Consider the following 21,780-nt stretch of genomic DNA (forward strand, 5'->3'; position numbering starts at 1 on the left):
TTCTAAATGATTCATACATTCATTGAACTCATAGCGGCGTGCGATCGATAAGCTTTCAACGAGCTTTGCAAAGCTTTGTCTCGATTCAGGTTTATACATCGTTGAAAAGTGCAGTGATATTTAGTGTTTATTGCATCTTTCATAGCTCGGTAATTTCATTTTAAGCTTTATGTAGCTTCGATTTAAACAATTGTAAAACAACTACACTATTCCTTAAAATAGTTATACTATACATTCATAAATATAACTATTTTATGGAATAGTGTAGATGTTTAACAAAAATACTATTACGTTTTGGTATATTAAAAAATCCAGTCAAATGAATTGAAAACTAGTTTCGTGATTGACTTAAGCTCATATTTTGGGGAATGTGTAAGCATATATATCATCATTTAAGATTTAACACAACTATTTCTTCAATAGGGAGGAGAACAAGAAAACCAAGTTATGTATAACCATAACAATACAAACGCCAATTATGGTAACTATTATCAAGGGCAAGCATACGGAAATGGGCATTCTCCTCAGGGGTTTGCTCCAAACCAAACGCCTCAAGGTTATACCCCTCAAAACTTCCCGGGTGGACAATCACAGCCTGCATACACTGGACAACAACCTCAAGGGTATCCCGCCAATCCTCAGCAATCGCCTCAGGGCTACCAGGGCACCATGGGTCACACACCTCAGTCGTATCAGGTGAGCATAATTTATTAATAAAATGTTTTAATTGTTTTGATTTAACCCTTCAATTTTGAAGCATATTATTATATTAACATTAGAATAACATTATTTTAATTTTCTATCTGTCTTCTTCATCTTTTCTTTTACACTTAATGAATGTTATATGCTATCCCTGTATATCATTTCTATGGCTTAGATTTGTGTCTTCTTTTGACCAAACAAACAAAGCCTTTAATATATTTTTGTCATTATTTCTGATATACTAGAGGCAAGCAGAATTTTTCAGAATAATGCCATTCTGTGTCTGGTTATATAAATAACAATGTTTTTATATTTTTTATACTAATATGGTAAGTTTCACTGTATATATTAATGCCAAAAATACTTAAACTAAAACTTTTAACACAGGGTGTACCAGGACAATCACCCCAAGGCTACCAAATGAACCCCAACCCCACACCACAAGCTTGCCAGCCCAACTTGCCACAGACGCAGAGGACTTACCAAGCAACCCAGTCATCTCCTAGCTACCCTAACACAGGAATCTCACCCCCTGGATACAGACAGGTCCAGTCACAGTCGCCACCAATGAACCAAGTGCATACAGCTATGCAATATCACCATCCTCAACAGGTACCTTAAAGTGATATATGATATCATATGATTTATATTATGATCAGTTTAATTCATTATTCAATTTAATATTGATATTCGAAATAATTATTAGATATAGATCATTTTATTTTTAATGTCTGATATTTAAACAATATTATTTTTAAAAAAATATTCTAACTTTTCAGTAATATATTTAAGAGTTTATAAAAAATAACATTTCAAAAGCTAAGTCTTCCTTTGTATACAATTAGTATCATAATATACAAATATTATTACAGATTCAACATCAAGCTCAAGAGTACCAGCAGCAGCATCATCAACAACAACAGCAACAACAGTCCCTTCAGCAACAATCACATCAACAGCAGCAGCAGCAGCAGTCCCGTCAACATCAGCAACTGCAGCAGCAATCACATCAGATACATCAGCAGCAGCCTCAACCACCGCAACCGCCGCAACACCAACAGCAGTCACACCCACAACCACCACAGCCACCAACACCTGTTCTAAAACCAGAACAACATTCCCCGACCATCAATGGTAATTCAGGCATCTACAATCCACAACAATCTCCTGAGGTAAATTTGTCACCACAGCCTTCATTGAGCCTTTAGTATACATTTGTGTATGTTGTTAAGTACTTAATTAACCAAATAATTAATTAAGGTTATTTATTTTTCCAAAACAAATATTAGAAGTCACGAAATGCAAGTAAAAAAATATATATATATCTTAATGTATTAAATGTGTATCCTCTCCTGTTGTTGAAAGTTTTTTAAATATATATTTGCTTGGATTTTTGTCAAGTTACATATTTTTTTTTTAGCAAAAGGAAAACCGGAGTCCACCTTCATGTATCCGCCAAGGTTGTACCAACCCTGCAATAGCCAACAGTGAATGGGAGGATGAATATTGTTCCAATGAATGTGTAGTCAGCCACTGCAGGTATGTGTTAAATATTTAAAATTGGATCCATTTAACAATAAAAAATAGTATTAGTATATTTCGTACTTGCATTATTTATAACGACATTAATCATTTTACTTTTTTTTTTTGCAGAGATGTCTTCAGTTCTTGGGTAGCTTCTAATACCAATAATCAAATTCAAAATTTTTCTGCGGTAAAATAAATATTATGTACATATCATAATGGTCTGATAAGCATATATTGAATCTTTAGAATTACCACACTCGTTATGGTTATTTATTCTCTCATTGTTAGACTTGCAACTTTCACTTGATGAAAAAATTGTATGGATTAAAAATCATTAATCTAATTTTAGTTAGATTGAATTGAAATGTTTAGGTCTTCGAAATTTAGTGGATTGCTTTGTAAATTTCCAAATAAAAGAGATTTTAATAATATTTGCTGCAATGTAACACCATTAATATGTCATATTTTTGATTGTGAAATAATATTCACTGTGTATATTAATCTATTTTATTACACTTTAGCCCTGTATTAAAAGCATTTATCAATTTATATTAAAATCAACAACCCAATAAAATTGTAACTGGAAACTAGTATGCTATAAATAAGTTGGCTTTATGTCATTTTATTGGAAAATAATGTATGAATTAAAATAAAACAAGTATATTACGCCTTAATTATTACAAGTATTGTATTAGATTTAAGTGTCTTAAGTATGTAAATGATGTTCAATAGTGCATGTTACTGATTTATAAAGCAGTAACTTCGCTCATCATTTGTATTGGAGGACTAAATTAGTAATTATCGAAGGTACTACCTTCCAATATAACGTTAAGCACAAATATTAGAATGTGATGGCTATGAGTTCTTAATGATAAGTTTCATAATTGTATGCAATTTGCGATATTATGCAGAATATCGCAGTTGGCATTTGAGCCTACTTTTACATGCAATAATAATTATAATTAATCTATGTAAATTTCTAAAATTAATATACACGATAGCAATATCAACTACTTATTCCTCTAGGAGTTGTGCTTAGCATATAGGTTTTAGCTGGACCAAAATTCCTTTTACATTGAAAACTATAAAAGTAATGTAAGATGCAAATAATGTTTTATTGTATTGTATATTTAGTGATATTACAATTGTAAATAACTAAATACTTGCAATAATAGAAATAGTAGTAGGTAGGAAGACGTACAGCATAACAGTTCTGTGTTATTTATTATTTAGTAGTCTCCGATAACGAGCTACGCCTACGTAAGCGGAATATAAAAATGTAAAATAACAGTGTATAAATTGTAATTAGAACAACGGTTTCATTAAATTTCCCAAACAGCAGAATGTCTTTATTTTCTAACCTTCATCAATACCTTATAAATCTGACCAGTTTTTACTGGAATAGACAACTCAATGTTTGCTGCAGATGCTTCGCCTGTTCGTATACTTTGTCAAATAAAGTGAGTGCCGCAGCAGCATATTGCGTGGTAAAATCCTCGCCAAACTTCTAGTCCGCTCTGAGTATAGAAATGTGCCGCGTCGCAACAGCAAATTATAGATATTAGAGAGTCGAAGACAGCGCGGAACCCGTCCGCCGCCCGCTCTCGCCCACGTGTACATAGCCGCATAGCCCTTACTGTGGCTACCACAGAACACCTATATGTACTCCGTTGCTACGGAGTATATGCTTGTAGCTGTGTTTAACCATATTGGCTATCTGACTACACGTGCGCGCAAAAACTTCAATGCGGACTAGAGGTTTCGCGTGTACTATATCCACGACGGGTCTCAAGCCAACCAGCGTTCCAGAGCGTTGCCAAATGTACGAAAATTCTCGTACAAATACGAGATTTGTGGTCTTTCGTACGAAGTACGAGGGCACTATCGACCTCATACAAATATGAACGAGATTTTGACATAAAGGAAGATGGTATTGATTTCAAAAGGAATTTTGAAGGAAAATACGTATTCCAGTGATTGTTTGGTCTTGGCGAGAGACTGTATCTGCTATTATATTGAATGTACAAGAATGGTACAAGAAAAAAAAATCTACAGTTGGCAAATTTGGCGCACCGTATACGCTCAATTTCAGCCGACGCCCTATATCTTCCTATATAGGTTACTATACTCTTTGTCCTATATCTAGGCTAAAAAAAATGTACTGCCTAAGGGTGCACCTAGAATTAAAAAAAAATGAGATGTGTCAAGGAACACTCGGATAGAACGAAGTTCCTTTCGATTAATTAGTGAATAAAATTTTATTTCTTTTAAGTTATAATAATATATTTTTATTATTAACAAATATAATGTAATTTGTTATTATTTTTTATTATTTATTATGTACAAATAACCTGTATACACTCAACGATAATAATCGTCGCGACACCACGACAAAGACGAAACGAAAATACCTGGCTTTCTTTTTATAAGAGAGAGAGAGACAGACAGAGAAACACGCGCACGTCGCACGGCTAACACGGCTTACAACTATAGCAAAAAGTGTCATTACAACTTTTGGTCTTAATTTTTTCCGTCTAGCCCACAGACCTATACCTAAGTATAGGTCTGTGGTCTAGCCCTTCCTTTTGCAACGCACGCACATAAGGAACTTCGTTCCAAAACTGGGGAAATTGAAAATTCACACATGTATAACAACAAATTAACACAGAAAGAAAACATAGCGATTTCCAAAAACCGCTACGTACCTACAAACGTTTATAGTCTGTATATTCTACTTTGATACTTTCATTTATACTCTGTAAATTACAGACTGTTGTAATTTACCACGCGCCAATTCTAGGGATGCACCAAATATAAATAGCAAGGATTCGCTATAATAACTTAATTTCAAAAGTTACTATCAAAATAATTTACAAAATATAATTTATAAGTACTGGAATCTGGAAGTGGATAAATACTTATTTATGGTTTTTTTTTCTATTTAATCGGATTATCTCAAGTGTAATAAATATATTCATAGCTATAATTAACCATTAATGTCATTACACTGAAATATACAACTTATTCACTTATAAGCCATTGACTAAGAAATCAATTAAAACTTCAATTTTAATAGAAAAAACATTAGGTAAACATCATGTAAACATAGAAAAAACATTGTAAAAAGTATGGTAAAACAAAACCTGGGGAGGTTTCACAAAATTTATTTATACACCTTTAATTCTTGATTATTTATGATTTATTCAATTCCATCATATGGAAATGGCAAAAACTGTACCTGCAAATACTCAAACATTCATCTTGTCTGCTAAAATATATCAATAAACGTTCCAAAACTTCGATATCGTAAATCGTGAACACAGAGACAACCCTAGTCTGACAGCCAGAAAGACAGATGTATTAGAATCGCTATAATGTCGAGGTGTACATTTGTTGGATAAATCAATTATAATTATTTATTTTAAAGTTCTTAATTAGTTCATAACGCATTATTTTAATTTATTCTTATATATTGTGTATAGATGTGCTACTTATAGTAAATACATATTTATATAAAAGGAAGCAGTGAGTAGGAAATACGAGTAGTAATGATGGACGGAAACGATCTAGCCTCTGCAGCCACCAGAAGAGGTTTTATATCCCAAGGATGGACTCGTATTTCCCAGGTGACTATTCTAATTATCTAGATTAAGTTATCTCAAACACATTCTACATATTTTGTACCGCCTTGAAGTATAAAGTTCATGTTTGGTATAGTTTGTGTAACTTGGAGGTTGGTGAATTGGGATTTAATTTATTTAAAGTGCTGTGTGTTACAATATCTAAGAGCAAGTCCATGCCAGCGTGTGACGTCATATTTCCTATATGCAGTCAAAATTTGCCTCCTTTATTTATTTTTTCCTTATAGTTATCATTCTCTGTTATAATGTTCATACAGTTCTTGACGATTTGATCATTTAACGTCACACAGGTGTCTTGTCTAATATTCATGATCAATAATAATCAAATATTGTTCATATCTCTGTTGCTAGATGTACCAAAGTATGCTAGATAAATGGACTCCGCACACAAAGGGACGGTGGGTTGCAACAGTTTTGCTCTTAGCCTTATTTTTACTTCGGATATTTCTAAAGCAGGTGAGTCAAATGACATATTTTTTATACATTTAATTCTGAGCTTTAGTAAAGTATATTTTGAGGTTGAAAGAGTTCTAAGTATATTTAATTAAAGTTATAGTTCTTTTGAGCTTTTTGAAAAACAAATCAAAATTTTTTTAGAGGTTAAAGTGGCATGGGATGATATGTAACATAAATTAGTTATTTATTTGTTACCACTATCATGTAGTTAAAGAGTTAAATGAGGGCAATCAGTTTTTTAATTGGTCATTTTTTTGCATATCTGATATAAAATAGCATGTCATGAATGAAATCCACTTAAGTATGAAGTCTGGTATAATTAAACAAAATTTCTACAAACATTTGATATACTATCCTCTTATCTGTAACAGAGTCTATCATAACAATGCTATATGCCACACATATATTTTTTTATTATTATCAAACTGAGTCAGAATTAAATTTCATAAAATATAATTAACAGTAGGAACTTAAAACAAACAGCTTTACTATTGCTGGTAATTGAAATTGTAATAATTTGCATTATTTAATATTTTCAGGGATGGTACATAATCACATATGCTCTGGGTATCTATCACTTGAACTTGTTTATTGCATTCCTGACACCAAAGATTGATCCTGCCATGGATTTGGATGGTAAGAGCACAAAATTAAGCATTATTTTTATAGTATTCTGTTATTCTTCTGTTATGCATTTCTTGATATTTTATTTTGGAGATAATAAAAGTACTAGAATGTTTTCACCACCAATGTCAAAATGCCAAAATTTCATGGTACCAGAAAATGTGTGTAACAATCTAGCCTACTCTTCATATCTGCAGATGATATATACACATCCTGTTAGATTTGTAATGTACACACTCAATCTATATAAAGTTTTTCATAAAGCTTTGTCACATTTAAAGCAATGTCATTTGCTGTTGTATTGTTGTAAAATGTTCAATTGACCCAGCAAGTTAACTGATTCCGTGCGGACGTGGCACAACTGTGGGTGATGTGGCACAACTGTGGTGCCATCCGCGCGGAATCGGTTAAATAATAATTAGTGCATTATTCTCACATAGAAAATAAATGTAAAGTAATTAAAACGAAAATCATATAGACTGGCATTATGGCAACTCCAGTGAGTTTGTGCCCGATCACATCAAATCAATTCAACAATACATTTGAGAAACTGAAGGGTGTTGGGAATTACACCACATGGAAGTTTTTAATTAAAATGGTATTGTATCAGAAGGCACTGCTATCAGTGCAACCGGCGGCATTTTTCACTTTTTACATTTGCATTTGATGGCTTGCGAGGCGTGGCAAAATCTTGCCAAGGCCTATGAAGACAAAGATTTGTGCAGACGACTTAAGTCTTGTGAGATTACTGTTTGCTACTAAGCTAAATCAATGTCCAGATATAGAAAGCTATCTTACGATAATTACGAGCTTAGCTCAGCAACTAACAAATTATTGACTATTATTAACTATTGATTCACCAGTAGATGAAGAATTTGTTGCAATAATGATGCTGAGTGAACTGTTGCCTCATTACGATCCATTGATAATGGCATTTGAAAACTCTAATGTATAGCTAACAACAGACGTTGTGAGCAGTAAACTTCTGCAGGAATATGTTAGAAGTAACGAGAAAGACACATATGTAATAATAAGACCTTATTGGGCGATCTTAATACTAACAAAACAATTAGTGTTTGCGTAGCAAATGGACAAAAACTGATGACAGCAGGTCACGAATATGTTAATGTTCAATTAGAACACTGTGTAATAAGAATCATTAATGTGTATTATGTATCAGGTCATTTAGGGTACTATCTGTAGGTTGCCTAGTCAACAAAGGTTTTAAGGTACCTAGTATTTAAAAAATCTAAATGTTCAAAATGAATTATTTATTGGCCACTGCCGCTCTATGTAACGGTATATTTAAATTAGACACAGTAAATAAACCTCAATTATTCAGAGAACTAGCACCCACGACATTCAGGTCACCTGGGCAGCGACAGGTGCAGGTAGCAGCGTCAGCCGAGCGCAACACAGTCTAGTCTACGATGTCAACGAATACCCAGGAGCTCTGGCATAAGAGACTCAGACACCTCCAGTTAAATAAGGCTATGTAAAGTTTGAAGCAAGCGTCTAAAATGTCGTATGACAAGATTAATGAGATTTTGTTAAAGAAAATGAAGTTAATAAAACTTTATTTGAACCTTATGTGTTTTTCAAAAGAACACAGGATGAAGTTCAAAGAAAGTTAATAAAACTTTATCTGAACCTTATGTGTTTTTCAAAAGAACACAGGATGAAATTTTAATAATTGCTTTGTATGTTGATGATTTTCATCAAAGGACTCTTTTATGAAGACTAAGATAAAGCAGGTTTTAATGAAAGCATTTGAAATGCAGGATCTTGGCCCCGTTGAACTCCTGGGGACAAGAGTTTGTAGAGAAGGCAACAAAATAACTTTAGATCATTTCATTCATTTCTTAAGGAACTGTTTAGAAAAAAAGATAATGTAGTTGTGTATAATGATAATCATCAGTCAGAAACTTACTTGTAATTCTATGTACACCAGTAGAACGAGGCACATGGATGTTCGTCATCATTTTATGAGAGAATTTATCAAAAATAATATATATATATAATATATATAAGTGTAAAATATTTGCACACAGAATTAATGATAGCAGATATTGTAAGTTGTAACTAAATCATTAACGAAAGTTTTAGATGATAAATTTATAAAAGGTTTATGTTTGTGTAATGGTTGGTAAATTATTTTTGATTAATTTTCATTGTAAACAGTGTACAATGTAATTTGTATTACTTACTAAAGTTCAACTGTTTGTGTATTGTGTTTGTTAATGTATATGTGTAACGACACGCGATTGTTAAGGTCCATGTACACAACTGTAACTTGTGCTGAGTATGTATTAAAGATATTATGTTTTATTTCGACAGAAATGTATATGAAATGTTAGTTTTTATATAAGATTGGTTTAAGGGACGGTGTTAGATTGGCAATGTATCAACTCATTCCATATAAGGTTTTTTCTAAAAGCTGTGTTACATTTAAAGCGATGTCATTCGCTACATTCGCTGTCGTATCGTTGTAAAATTTTCAGTGAATAAATATGTTAAAAACTTAACACACCCACAGTGTAGGACCATGAGAAGTGCCTTATGAAATGATAAATGGAGTGTGACCTATATAATACTGTTTTAATGTCAGATTTAATTGTGATATAATATATTGAAAATTAAATATTTCTGTTCATGTGAAAAAAATGCATTTTGTCCATATTTTATCTCTTCTGCATTAAGATTAATAAGTATAATGAAAATGAAATTATTTTATATTTCCAGGTGAAGATGACAGTGGCCCTGCCCTGCCTACGAGGGCTACTGAAGAATTTAGGCCATTCATTAGAAGATTGCCAGAATTTAAATTTTGGCTCTCTGTCACAAAGAGTACAATAGTAGGATTCTGTTGTACTTTCATTGACGCCTTCAATATTCCAGTATTTTGGCCTATTTTAGTAATGTATTTCATAACACTCTTCTGTATTACAATGAAACGTCAAATTAAGGTAAGAACTTAGAGTTGTTTTATATCAATAGTATATTTTTGTCACAACTTTGTATGCATAGATATAATTATGTGAGTAAATACACTTACACTCGTTGAACTTCCCATTTATGTAATGAATGTATAAATAGTAACACTAGCTTAAGTAATAAGTAATAGGATATTTAATGTGGTTCGACTCCAAAAACACCACTGCCTGCTATTTCTCTGGAATAACAGCAGTGCCCCAACACTGTTGTTGGGATAATTATATTTTGTAATTTTACCGAAAAAGGAATAAACGCAATATAGGACCTATATAAAAATGTCAAGTAGCCTATTCTAGTAAGTTTTTCAAAATAATCTCTAAAGTATCATAACACTAATGGTAACGTAATTTTAATTTGATTTACATATAATTATTGCGATCATATTATATGATACTATAACTCGAATAGAACTCAATCATAATTTCTTAAAAAAATATATCTGTCCACAAGTTTGTCATTACTTTACAAAATGTGTTTCTTATATTATCAGACTTTAGCATTAATACAGTTTTTGATCATTACTTTTTCAAAGTATTCTGAAAATACGCCCCGAAACGCTTTTAAGCATTTTTTAACTATAAACATTTAGATTGGCCATTCACACTCACTCATTCACACCCAACTAAAAAGTTTACCTGTCTAAGAAAATATCTATAAATAATGAATTGTAGTTTTTAGTCAATATGGACATGCTATATAGAACTGCTTGTGTGTACTTAAGTAATACACGTTTGAAGATAAACTTTTAACTGATAAAAAAATAACTAACAAAAAATAATGCTTACAAAAAGATAACTGCACTCGACAAGTCGTCACCATTAGTTATGTTAATTTTCATGATTAGATAAGTACCAACAGTATATCGCAAACAATAGGTACATGAAGTCATGAATTATTATAATTGTCACAATATACTCAACGTCAATCAATTTTATAAAGTGTATGGTATTAAATATTTGTACCTGTAGAAATAAAATACATTTTAAATATTATTACTCAACAGAGAACAATACTCGCCGATCGCAATGAGTTTTCCACATGTCGATTCCGTTTGGGGGCATGCACTTGTGTGCACAAATTTCACTCTCACTCTTAACGTGCCTTATGAAGTACATTCGAAATATATATTCATATATACAATATAATTTAAAAAACTAAAAACCATGCTAGAATCGCACAATCTTTATTCCTTACGATCCTGATGAGGAGCATGACATAAAATTATTAAAATTGTATATTTAGATCGGAGCTTAATAGGTGTTCAAAATTAATTAATTTGACCTTTCAATGCGAAGAAATATCAACTTTAATGACCCAGGATCCATACATACTGATAAACAAAATAAAAGCATGGTAACAAAGTGCAACTGTTTTTAAAATTACCATTTGTGTCATTAATCTCAAAATAGGTAACAATTCTAAATTTAATTCCAAATTACATAAATATGTATTAATGTTACATTACATTAATTAAATGTAAATTATTTAAGCATAAACTAACAATATTTAAACTAAATTTAATAAGATTAACACTAAAATTTTATAAATAAAATAAATGAGCCAAATTATAAATAAATGTTAATTATAATTTAATAAGGAAGGAAGTTGATAAACTTTTTTCAGATGAATACCTAATTTACTTAAATTAAGAGCACTATTGTATCCTAATTGTATGAAGTATGAGTAACTTTATATGTATGTACCATTACAATATTCGAAAGTTGGGATAGTTTGAAACAACCATACCATAGTTAGAAAAAATTACATACTGAATTATTTGAAAATTAGTGCAACAGTTTTAATTTTTAAAAGCGCTAAAAACAACTTATTCTCTATCGAAAAATTCAGTTAAATGTTGTTTTAAGCTACGTGGCCATAGAGCTTACGGACTGAGACGATTATGAACCACTTATTTCCTTAAAACAATCAAAATCGATCAACTTTCCAATAGAGTTTAACTAACTACCAAAACAAGACATATATTAAAAGTGGTTTGTATCAACTATTCGTCTTAATATCAGCAAGAAATTCAGAGACGTGGACCGCTCTGAACATGTTCTCGTTTTGCTGATATTAAGGAAAATACTTGTAGAAAAGAAATGCAGATAATATTGGATATATCCTAAGTGTGGTAATATTTTACGACGCAAGCATTTCAAATGCACGACAAAATTTTGCTACACGACGTTGCGACATTTATGCAATATTTATGTGTTTAATTCCTAAGATTTCGATGGTTTTTAGACAAATCTATTAACATCTTTATAATATGTGATTGCACGATATTATTAATATATGAACTTATAATAGTACGGAGGACTTTTGCTAATTACGGGTTTTATATAAATCAATCCTCACCAATTTGGGTCTACCAAATCAAGTAATTTCACACTTATTGCTTTCCATCATCCGTTATTAATTCAAACAAAAATTAGCAAAGCTCGAATTGTGGCAGACACGACATGCTTAATATTGATTATTAGTATTATTACTGACCAAGAGTTCCATATACTTACAGTCATGTATTTCAATATCATAAGTACCTACCCTATTTTATTCATGTTATATTTTATTTTCAGCATATGATCAAGTACCGGTATCTACCGTTCACTCACAGCAAGCCTAAGTACAAAACCGTGGAATCAACAGTAACAGTGAACTGACGACGTATGCAACCACCTTGTATAAGGAGTTTGTGTAACTTAAAAACTGTTGTACGCGAATGTTTCTAGAAATACAGTTTTTATTATAATGTTATTATGACTTTTCATCTTTTCCTCAGTTTATTCTTATGTCAGTAGTATATTCAATCAATTATGAAATGTTTGCAATTAATGAAAATGAAATTCTGTGTTATCATAGCCTCTAGTAAATTCTATATTATTGTCATAGAAAAAGCAGTAGAACTTACTAATAATACCTAAATTACAATATTTAAATTGATATGTGGAAACATGAGCAAGTTAATGCCCAGGGTCAATGTGCCAATACCCTCGGATTTGCAATAACTGATTGAAGAAATTATAATATCATTTTATAAAATAAACTCATTTTCGCCAACAATATTCAAAGATTAAACGAAATTTCAAAAATTATGCTTGACCGGAATAATAGAAAGGATAGGAAGATAATTAATTACCGCGTACATGTTACAATCTTTATTTAGTAGATATTGATCACGCCAAAAGAAATTGGTAATGTCGATACTAAAATAATTGGAGATTATTTAATACATTACTTAATATAAATGAGTCTACCTTAAAGACATAGTGCAAATGATTTTGCCCAAATAATTTTACGAATTAATGCATTTAGCATTTAATTTAACTGGAATGTATTCTTAGTATTCATTTCAAATCTAGAGCAAAACCGCTCGATCACTGAAATTAATGTGCGCCTCTGGTGATCTTTTAAAAAATAAAATTTGTCATTGTAATTTTAACGGAGATGGACCAGTCGATATCTCGACCGATTGATCGAGTCGAGTTGATCGAGAACGAGTTATGGTGTTGTACGTAATAACGTGTTGTGCATTCTACAACTTTCGTTTTTTATTTAATTTTATTAAAGGCATTGTATATCTGAATATACAAAATACTTACTTAAAAATCGAAATTACTATGTTTTCATTAATATTCCTTTGTGTTAAATTAATTTAGTTGATGAGGTTAGAGCCTTTTTACAAAAAAAAAAATGGAGTCTACCTATTAGTCTAGGTAACTAGGTGGTGGTATTGATTTGTATATTTCCAGACTTGTTTCTGTAATGATACTATATGAAAAGAAAAGTGTTCAATATCAATTTGTCTCAACTAAATAGTTTAATAATAATAGCTGTTAAGAATAAACGCTAATATTAAACTGAACGATTCGCTCTCCGTACTAAAATCATCTGAGGTCAAGTCTTCAAGATCATTGGCAGAGGTAAAAGTCGAGGTCTTTGATCAGTATACTAATTTGATTCATTCATATATACAATTTTCGGGATGGAAATGTTTCAAATCAAGGGTGCTCGTAATTCATTGTAGCTGGAGTATTAAAACGCTCTTAAAACGCTCGCTACGAGCTCATTGTAATTACATGTGCATGGTATTAAGTATACCTAGTCCGTATATAAGCATATGCTTAGACTATGATGAGCCAGTATGGTCTCTGTGGGAACATGCCATGGCCCTTGCGACACTCATGTTTACTCAGCTGCTTCCGAGATTCTAGCGCTAGCTAAAAAAATACCAGGTACACGAATATATTTGTATTCCCGAGAAAACAATGATAATAAATGAAAAGAGCATGAAAATCTATTAATTCTTATTATTATTGTATTTCTATTTAGGTACTCCATCAGTACCTACCTGCCTCAATACTCGTCAACCGCGTAAATGGACACACGCGAATATATTTCGGGAGACCGCATACGTGTCGTAACAAAAACGGTATAGAATTACATAATGTTGGATAAAATTACATAGAACATGTGGACAAAACAATACAGAATGTCTACAATGCATGTATTGATTGAGTATTAGAAGATGAATTGGAACAAGTCAATCTAAAACGTAAATTAAATTCCAATGTACTAGTATAAAGCAATTATTAGCCCAGAGTTAAATATAGCCGCTGGTGATAAAAATAATAGCTATCGTTTGGGCGACGTACGATAATACTTCAGTAGCTAATCCCACAACGCACGGGTATTGAAAATGGTAGGTACAGTCTGTTATGAGTAATGAACGAGATGAACTCAAATTTTGAATAATTATTATAAACACATTTACTTATTTTTAATTCTATTACTTTTTTTAAAGTAATTTTAATCAACCACATAATGCAATAATTGAACTTACAAGTTCTAATACAAATCGTAATATCTAAACACATCTAAATATATAGCTTTAGATAGGTAGGTAGGCAGGTGAGTTGGTAGCTGACAAACAAAAATTTTAAATTCGATAAACAATACTTGTTTACCGAATTTAAAATTCTTATTATACTATTTCATCAATGCCCAAAAATAGCACTATTAAATAGTATATTTAGTAATATTACACGTACCGTATACGTTTTACCGTTACAAAAGGGATTTACCCTCTAAATTTTAGAGCATTTGATAAAAAAATAAAAATGTGCAAGCATGTATTGTATTAAAGAAGTAAACCAACTAAGCGTGTAAATAATAAATGAGGAAGGAAAATATTTTATTATTAAATGTGGATACAACTTTATTACAAGCGTATTTATTATAATGTTAGCGCAATAATAATTAAGTTAATCAATTAGTCGGAGTTCTGAATGTTTGCATGAAAATTTCGAAAAACATCAAATCAACTTATTACAAATATGTGACCATTTAAAAATTAAGATTTATATTTACTAAGAAATAAGTACCAAATGAAATATAACTTTTTGCTTAAAATGAGATAAAACTCCATTCCGATAAGCGACAAAAAATCGTACATTAAGATATTTCCTTATCATATTGTGCTACTCTCTTTTTCAAGATTAAACTCATATTGCCGTCCCTATCGGTAGCGAAATTATAATTCCGGCATATTTTGTTACTGGGTTGCTGGTAAAGGACTACAAAATTAAAAGATGAGATGACAAGGCGTGGTGTGGTTTGCTCTAGTTAACAGAACATAATTAATAACACCATAACGGCATGTGCTTACGCCCCGCCTACCCTGATCAAATTATATTTTAGTCGCCCACATGAAAAAAATAATTATTAGCCACTAAAAAAACTTTAAAAATCCGCTAAATTATGCACTGTTCACCTTCGAAAAATATGTAATTTTTCAAACTCTAATTTTTGTTGGCAAATTGATGTTCGAAAAATAATATTTAGATTCATCATTATTTATAATTAATTCTAATCGTTTATTTATCCCGATTATTTTAAATAAGTGTTGTGAATCCTATATCTCTTAATTTATATTAAAAAAAATTAACAAACTCAATTTAATCTTAATTTAATCCATAATATAATACAAAACGTCTACACTAAAAGTATGCTTAAAGGCATACCACAATCTAGTAAACACATTATAACACAATATTTGAGCACGCCATAGATTTGTATATCGTCGAGATTAATTTTTATATTATTGGAGGTATAATAAATAATATTTTTATTTAGTTTTTTAATAAATATTCATCTAAATGTAAGTGTTCAATTTAGTTAATTCACAAACGACTGGCAACAAATCTATATCCAGTGTTACTATTTAAAATGATATGTTCAAAAGTAATAAAACGCGCTCGATATCCCTGTTTATTTTATTGACCACTCGCCAGATGTTTGCGCATTGTTTTCCAGTGCGCAGTAGTTTCTCTGTCGTGAAATCGGGATTCTGTTTTAGTATTATATCTGTTCTGCCATTTTGAAAATAGTGGCGTGTATGGATTAGACCTAGTGTTTTTTATGTGACAAATATGTCCGGGAGCAATGATAAAGTGTCGACTACGCAGCGTATGATCCAAAGTGTTGCTTTCCCTCCTAGCCACAAGCTCACTGTATCTGAAGTATTCGATGAAAAAACTGGAAAGCCCTTACCAGATGTACTGAAGCAACATTTTATCTTAGAAGGTCGGATCGAGGAAAATGCGGCTCTACGAATCATCCAAGATGGTGCCACCTTGTTACGATCAGAAAAAACTATGATCGAGATTGATTCACCGGTGACCGTGTGCGGAGACGTCCATGGCCAGTTTTATGATTTGATGAAATTGTTTGAGGTGGGAGGTTCTCCCTCTTGCACCAAGTATTTATTCTTAGGCGACTACGTTGATAGAGGTTATTTTAGTATAGAATGTGTTCTTTACCTCTGGGCTTTGAAGTTGTGTTATCCGAAGACATTATTTCTATTACGCGGTAACCACGAGTGCCGACATTTGACAGAATACTTTACTTTCAAACAAGAATGCAAAATCAAGTATTCTGAGAAAGTGTATGATGCATGCATGGATGCCTTCGACTGCTTACCTCTCGCTGCTCTCATGAACCAGCAGTTCCTATGTGTACATGGAGGCCTCTCCCCCGAAATCAACAGCTTAGACGATATTCGTAAACTAGATAGATTCAAAGAACCTCCTGCATTTGGAGCCATGTGTGACCTGCTCTGGTCTGATCCCCTGGAGGACTTTGGAAATGAGAAGAATGCTGAACATTTCTCGCACAACTCTGTTAGAGGTTGCTCATATTTCTACAGCTATGCAGCCTGTTGTGATTTTCTACAGAGAAACAACTTGCTGTCCATCATACGTGCTCATGAGGCCCAGGATGCTGGCTACCGAATGTACCGCAAAAGTCAAACCACCGGCTTCCCAAGCCTCATTACTATTTTCTCTGCCCCAAACTATTTGGATGTCTACAACAACAAGGCTGCAGTGCTGAAATATGAGAACAATGTCATGAACATCAGACAGTTCAATTGCTCCCCTCATCCATACTGGCTGCCCAACTTCATGGATGTTTTTACTTGGTCTCTTCCATTTGTTGGTGAGAAAGTGACAGAGATGTTGGTCAATGTGTTGAACATTTGTTCTGATGATGAACTGATGTCGGATGGAGATGATGCATTGGAGGAAGCTAATCTCAGGAAAGAAGTCATACGGAACAAAATCCGTGCTATTGGAAAGATGGCTCACGTCTTCTCTGTTCTTCGTGAAGAAAGTGAATCGGTTCTGCAGCTGAAGGGGCTGACTCCCACTGGTGCTCTGCCGCTGGGTGCTCTTTCTGGTGGCAAAACATCTCTGAAGAATGCTTTACAGGGCTTCTCTCCGAATCACAAAATCACTTCATTTGCTGAAGCCAAAGGGCTGGACGCCATCAATGAGCGCATGCCGCCGCGGCGCGACGGGCAGCGCACGCCCGAGCCGCAAGACAAGAAGCCTCATGTCAACAGCAATGCACATTCGTGAAGTGCTAGCTAATACTTCTCTTCGATCCTTACATTTGGTCCACAGTCGAGTGGTGGCAGTGAAATATGTGTGAAGGAGACTCAGCTTTGGGGATGATATTTCACGTTCATATAACAGAGGTGGATTTGAAGGGAATTGTCATGATAGATACTAAAAATTTTAAAATTTGGATTTAACTTTTTTTCAATAGTTGAAATTAAAATTTCTCTTAAGATATTACCTCTCGATATTTAAAATATGTCAGATCTGCAGGCAACAAATTTATTTAGTCAATTAAATATTAAGGTATGCACATTTATTTATAATGCGCTGCACTGTTTAATTTTTGGTAATGTAATTTTAAAATTTTCATATGAAAAGACATGATATTGTAATGTAAATTTATTCAGATTGTCTACTTATACTCTACATTGTTATCTACATTAGTGAAAATTAGACATGTCTATAATTTTTCAAAGCATAATTAGCTGTGATATTAAGCGACGATCAATGTATTATTTAATAGCGATCTGCTAGTGAAGTACAAGCATGTTCATTGGCTAATCATGCATTGAAATATGTAAAGTAAGAGTGAAGTTCTCAGCTTGGGCGTGTCTTTATATTCTATTAAGTAATAAAATTAATTATGTACTATAGTGTGCAGCACATGGTGTGTTGTTGCCGTGCGTGTGTGCTGTGTAAATATGCCTCGTGCGTACACACACGTTATTGCAGCTTTAACACTTGAGATAAATATTACTCTCTTTAATATCTTTGCTACAAGTTGTACTTAATTGTATTTTATTGTACAAAATATATTAAATTACTATCTATGAACTATACTTAAAACTTAAAATTAATTTATATTTGGATATTTGGGTGTATGCTGGCCCCATGTTGCCTGCATGCAGCTGAACTTGTATGCTGGAACATCACATATTAAACTTTCTTAGTCATAATGTTTCGGTATATAAGGTGTAGCGGCTAGTCTAATTGCAGATTTTCTTACAGCTTCTATTCCAAATTTCACTTATATATTTAATTAGGTTTAATGACCTTTGCACTGTTGGAAAATCTCTTTTGGTCTGCCAAATAAATTATTAATCAATGCAATAACTTCATATTGTGAATACTTACTAAAAGTGGCTTACATCCTTTAAAAGTCAGTAATAAGTATTTGTCTCAATTCAGTGTGTAGTCCTTCATATGTTCTGTACTTTTAAATAAATTTTACCTATGTAAAAAACTAACAATATATTTAATTTTATTTTGTACTAATCATGGGAAGTGTTGTTTTATCCTTTAAAATATATTAACATTGAGCTCCATTATTATAGTTTCAATAAGTCAGTCCTGTTGATCCTGATGCTATCTGTGATTTTAAGCTTTGAAAGTACATTTTAAAATCATTGTTTTGTCTAATTTTTAATTTTATTAAGAGATATACAACTGTTGTATTATGATATAAGTTGTTTTTTGTAATCTTATGAACATACTTATTATATCTTCAATAAAATCATGCAAAATATTAAACTTCAAGCTAGCAATAAAACTTTGTTTGCCTGAAATTACGCTCTCAATATTACTTACATAAAAATGTGCAATTAATTCAGTCTTTGCTAAATTTCAATGATAATGGCCATTTATATAAAATTGCGTGATTTGCATAATGAAATTCTCAAGCAGAAATCCTATTTAAAGCCATAAAATTATATACATTTACACTTATTTATTTTGCTCAGGACACTTCAACCATTAATTCTTTTTCATGGACATTACGATCAAAATATAACTAGCATTTCTCAGTTACATAAAATGATTTTGAACTTGTATTATTAGTTTGTACCTACATTATTTAGTAACATGTGCAAATATGTTTTTGAATAGTTTCGAATTTAATATTGGCTCTATGGTTTATAGAATAGTAATAACTTCACCTGACTTAGAAATGTACAAGGAGCAAAATACAAAAATACGCATTACGAGTAGACTAGAAGTGAATAGTTAATCATAGGCTATCAAGAAACCCTACCCATAAAATCCTTATCCTACTTATAATACCTATGATTCATGAAATAGCTTTTAGGTGAAACTTATTTAATTATGTAGTTAGCATAAAATATAAGTGTCGTTACTTAAACTGCAGGAAATTAAAAATAAAAAGTCCAAAAATTTTACAACACAACGTTACCACACATACGTTTACGTACAAGGTTACAATTAAAGATTTTTTTGTGAGTATAATTATGTGAGCGTGCACATAATTGACATAACTAATACATACTAGTAGGTACGTAGTAAGTACAGTCGCAAATTGTCCACCGCAAGTTTTATACTTAGGTTCATATTTCGTTCATGTAACCATTTAAAATTCTCGTTGTGTTATATCCGCACGGCGTGACTGTTTTACCTACATACATGGTGGAGGTATTTTGAGTTACCTACATTTGACATAGATTTATAGTTAGCTTGTGTAGTCCTAATTTCATGTATTCTAAACACACATTTTTAAGCGAAGTCGAAGTAATAATTTCTTATTGTCATGCTTAATTTTAAAAAACTGTCGCCTTCTCCCATAACGCGACAACGCCTGCGCCCTAATTATACACACTTAAAACATTAACAAAGCACTGGCCTTTAAACAGCCGTGAAAAATCAATAGAGCGAAATGAATGGTCTCTACTCTGAAGAGTTAATTAGTATAAGAGCCGCTCAATACCAATAAGAACACTGTCGTGACAGAATTTAACTTTTTGTATACATAATTCAGTTACAATAAGACACTTATTAAACTAAAATAAACGTTATAGAGGGATCCTAACATACTGGCGGGATTGTATAGAATATAAGGTGCAAGTTACTATGAATTGCCCTTACTGCCACGCCTATTTGCACGATAAAACAGCATTGCTGTATCCTAGTTGGCGTCTCATTGGTTCTTGCCAAAAATATTTAAATAAAAGTAGGACATAAAACCGGATTTGCCTCGTCTATTTGAATGGTATTAAAATACGTAAAATTTAATTATAAAGTAAAAACCTATAAGAGTTAATGATTAATTAAGGATTTTCATTTTACCGAATAAACAATTATAATATGTTTGAGTAATAGATTAACGCATACCCAAAAATGCATACCTATAGGTACTTTACCAAATCAAAGACAAATACTACAAACTTATTTAGTTGTGTTAATCACGAGTCTTGACGCAATAAATACATACTTTAAAGTATATGGTAGGCATAAATATGGGACATAGAGTTTCAAAAGGAAAGTCTTGAGAGACCTATTTCCAGCAGTGGACTAACGTGGGCTGAACTCTTGACTCCTATATAAATGAATTCTGATTATGAATTTACAAGACTCTGCTCATATCACAAGACTACAGAGACTAGAGAACCGAAATCTCTGCTAGCTCTTAAGTGTTACATAACTCGAGTCTCTTTGTGTGTTCGAGTCCTTTTTCATAGTTGCGCTAGAGTACATTTCGTGTATAAATTTAATAATGGAATTGATGCGTTTATATATTGAGTACCAATATTGAAACATATTGAAACTTGAGCAGTTTTATCGCCGAGACGGTCCCTTTTTATTTTCACGATATACTAAATCACGAACATGTCTGCTAGCCTATTCAAGTCTTTTTCAAATCATGCGCTATGACTATAACAAATGATTTTTTTTTGAAGCCTCGAATTCTTTACAGGATTCGAGTCACTATATTGCCTCTTCAAAACTTTGCAACATTATTAGGAATTTCTTTATAATAACAGCTATGTTATGGACTGTTACTATCTACTGAGCAGGGTGTTGTGACAGTGGCTTAACATGGATTCTAGTCTAGTCACCAGCCCAACCTTATCTAACTTAAGTATCTACGCTCGATGTTTTTCGGGATAAAATTCACTTGTTTCGGATAGATCGGTAGTTTCAGTTAC

At 32.2% G+C, this 21,780-nt stretch overlaps 3 protein-coding genes across 7 annotated transcripts in view; all 3 read left to right on the forward strand.

The window, feature by feature from the left end:
- LOC140753588 (TOX high mobility group box family member 4-B) overlaps positions 1–3,573 on the forward strand; it is a 30,993-nt gene extending 27,420 nt beyond the window's left edge. For 4 of the 5 annotated variants that reach the window (XM_073088299.1, XM_073088301.1, XM_073088302.1 and 1 more), the window contains 5 exons: positions 424–696; positions 1,090–1,314; positions 1,575–1,874; positions 2,123–2,241; positions 2,356–3,573. In XM_073088299.1, coding sequence (XP_072944400.1) covers positions 424–696; positions 1,090–1,314; positions 1,575–1,874; positions 2,123–2,241; positions 2,356–2,425 — 987 coding nt within the window. In that variant the 3' untranslated portion in view covers positions 2,426–3,573. The remainder of the gene's footprint in view (positions 1–423; positions 697–1,089; positions 1,315–1,574; positions 1,875–2,122; positions 2,242–2,355) is intronic. The other variant, XM_073088303.1, reaches the window with a different exon arrangement.
- A 1,997-nt stretch (positions 3,574–5,570) lies between these two features.
- On the forward strand, positions 5,571–12,701 carry LOC140753253 (protein RER1). Its single transcript, XM_073087733.1, has 5 exons — positions 5,571–5,855; positions 6,222–6,326; positions 6,866–6,962; positions 9,693–9,916; positions 12,524–12,701. The coding sequence occupies exons 1-5, from the start codon at positions 5,778–5,780 to the stop codon at positions 12,605–12,607; spliced, it is 588 nt and encodes a 195-aa protein (XP_072943834.1). The 5' UTR covers positions 5,571–5,777; the 3' UTR covers positions 12,608–12,701.
- A 3,455-nt stretch (positions 12,702–16,156) lies between these two features.
- Cna (calcineurin A) lies at positions 16,157–19,170 on the forward strand. The gene has a single exon (XM_073087370.1). It carries the CDS (start codon positions 16,376–16,378, stop codon positions 17,861–17,863), a length of 1,488 nt encoding a protein of 495 aa, XP_072943471.1. The 5' UTR covers positions 16,157–16,375; the 3' UTR covers positions 17,864–19,170.
- The last annotated feature ends 2,610 nt before the right edge of the window (positions 19,171–21,780 follow it).

The sequence above is a fragment of the Epargyreus clarus genome, unplaced genomic scaffold (assembly GCF_041222505.1).
Source record: "Epargyreus clarus isolate Ecla_fem2 unplaced genomic scaffold, WU_Ecla_fem_2.2 ptg000026l, whole genome shotgun sequence".
Classification (NCBI taxonomy): Eukaryota; Metazoa; Arthropoda; class Insecta; order Lepidoptera; family Hesperiidae; genus Epargyreus; species Epargyreus clarus.